Source organism: Carassius gibelio, chromosome A18 (assembly GCF_023724105.1).
Source record: "Carassius gibelio isolate Cgi1373 ecotype wild population from Czech Republic chromosome A18, carGib1.2-hapl.c, whole genome shotgun sequence".
Lineage (NCBI taxonomy): Eukaryota > Metazoa > Chordata > Actinopteri > Cypriniformes > Cyprinidae > Carassius > Carassius gibelio.
In genome coordinates this window covers 16,192,768-16,194,667 of record NC_068388.1, presented here as the reverse complement: position 1 = coordinate 16,194,667, position 1,900 = coordinate 16,192,768, and the positions used below count along the sequence as shown (strand labels likewise).

Below are 1,900 nucleotides of genomic sequence, written 5' to 3'. Positions count from 1 at the left end.
TAAACACACACACACAACCACAAGACTATGTTCTTATGACAGTCCTCATAAAACAGGGTCCTCGTAACACAGGTGTAAACACACACACACAACCACAAGACTATGTTCTTATGACAGTCCTCATAAAACAGGGTCCTCGTAACACAGGTGTAAACACACACACACAATGTGACATCAAGACTATGTCAAGACTATGTTCTTATGATGGTCCTCATAAAACAGGGTCCTCGTAACACAGGTGTAAACACACACACACAACCACAAGACTATGTTCTTATGATGGTCCTCATAAAACAGGGTCTTCGTAACACAGGTGTAAACACACACACACAACCACAAGACTATGTTCTTATGACAGTCCTCATAAAACAGGGTCCTCGTAACACAGGTGTAAACACACACACACAACCACAAGACTATGTTCTTATGATGGTCCTCATAAAACAGGGTCCTCGTAACACAGGTGTAAACACACACAATGTGACATCAAGACCATGTTAAGACTATGTTCTTATGATGGTCCTCATGAAACAGGTGTAAACATACACACATCCTGACATACTGGAATGTACATGCATGTAATGTAAAAAATAAAAAGTTACTAACATTAACTTAGGTAACAACTGATGTTTAATACCTTTACTTTACTATAATCCAATAAGTCAGAATGGACAGTATAGAGGTGTCAGTACCGTGCATCTCCATGGCCACTCAGAATCACCATAATCATATGTGATCTCTTCACCAGGACAGATGCTCCTTGTGGCAAATAAACATAAGTGAGGTTTTCCATCCACACGAATCGTCTTCATCCTGCTGTTTGGGTTAATATGGTCATCGTTTACAAGCCGCCCAAGAGAACCGTCATCTCGGGCTGCATCGACACTAAACAAGAGACAGACAATATCAGCACTGAAACCTTAGGACCAGCAGATGTCATATTCTGTGATCACCAATCATTTAACACTCATCACCAAGCTTTGAAAACACATGACTGATAATTATAGCAAAATATGACCTCTAATCATTGACATTTCCACTGACACATTTTGAATCATGTAAATTAATTACCAGTTAACATGTAGATCAAACACGTGTACATACCAGAGGAGTTTTCCATTGTAGCGAAATTCAAACATGAAAACTTTAATTACAATGTGATATATTCTTTGCCTCCGCTCACATTCTTCTTTGCTGATGAGGTCTCCTCTGTATTCCAGCAGGAAATCTCCTTTCTCAAAGTCAGTACAGCTGAACACACCCCTCCCTAAACAACAACAGAGAGGTGAAACCATCACGAGAACCACACGTCATCAACCGGAGACAGATTTAGTACACGAGTCACTTTAAATGCATAGAAAGAAAATTCTGTCATCATTTACAAACCATCAAATGGTTAGTAATGTCTTATTTTGCCCAACAAAAGATATACAGGACTGAGACAACCTAATGGTGACTATATGATGACAAAATCTTCACTTTTGGGTGAACTATACCTTTAACTTGGCTCAATCAATTAATTTACCTCACCTTTAAGATGACTGATGAACCTGCCCTCGAGTCCATTCTTGTCTTTCTGTTCAAGTGAAAACTGTATGGCCTCCTCCACGGGCTTCAGCTTTCTCCTTCGCCTCACACCTTCAGCCATCCTCTGTGTCTGCTTTAATAACAATAAGAACTGTTGGACAGAATATATGTGGAATATGATGTAATCTGAGCATATGCTGAATATACTATTTTGACTGGTTATCTTTGTAAAAGTGCTTTGACACAATATGCATTCTACAAAGCACACTACAAATAAAGGTGACTTTAACTATTATATACAGTACATATTGGGGAGTGAAAAGAGCACATCTCTGAGTTTATTAATTAAACCAAGCTGAACAGTAATAATAGT

The 1,900-nt window shown here is 38.7% G+C and overlaps 1 protein-coding gene across 1 annotated transcript; it reads right to left on the bottom strand.

Annotated features, from left to right (window-relative positions):
• Positions 1-619: 619 nt before the first annotated feature.
• LOC127933950 (histone-lysine N-methyltransferase set-1-like) lies at positions 620-1,674 on the bottom strand. The gene is made up of 3 exons (XM_052531096.1): positions 1,531-1,674; positions 1,184-1,267; positions 620-874 (listed from the first exon to the last, which is right to left on the bottom strand). The coding sequence occupies exons 1-3, from the start codon at positions 1,646-1,648 to the stop codon at positions 663-665; spliced, it is 414 nt and encodes a 137-aa protein (XP_052387056.1). The 5' UTR covers positions 1,649-1,674; the 3' UTR covers positions 620-662.
• Positions 1,675-1,900: the final 226 nt, after the last annotated feature.

What these genes read in the sequence shown, in the direction of transcription:
- LOC127933950 (XM_052531096.1), bottom strand. Translation starts at nt 1,648, where the DNA reads ATGGCTGAAGGTGTGAGGCGAAGGAGAAAGCTGAAGCCCGTGGAGGAG. An exon ending in GTTCATCAGTCATCTTAAAG is followed by an intron (nt 1,268 to 1,530) that starts GTGAGGTAAATT and finishes GTTGTTGTTTAG; the next exon opens with GGAGGGGTGTGTTCAGCTGT. An exon ending in CCTCATCAGCAAAGAAGAAT is followed by an intron (nt 875 to 1,183) that starts GTGAGCGGAGGC and finishes GTGTCGATGCAG; the next exon opens with CCCGAGATGACGGTTCTCTT.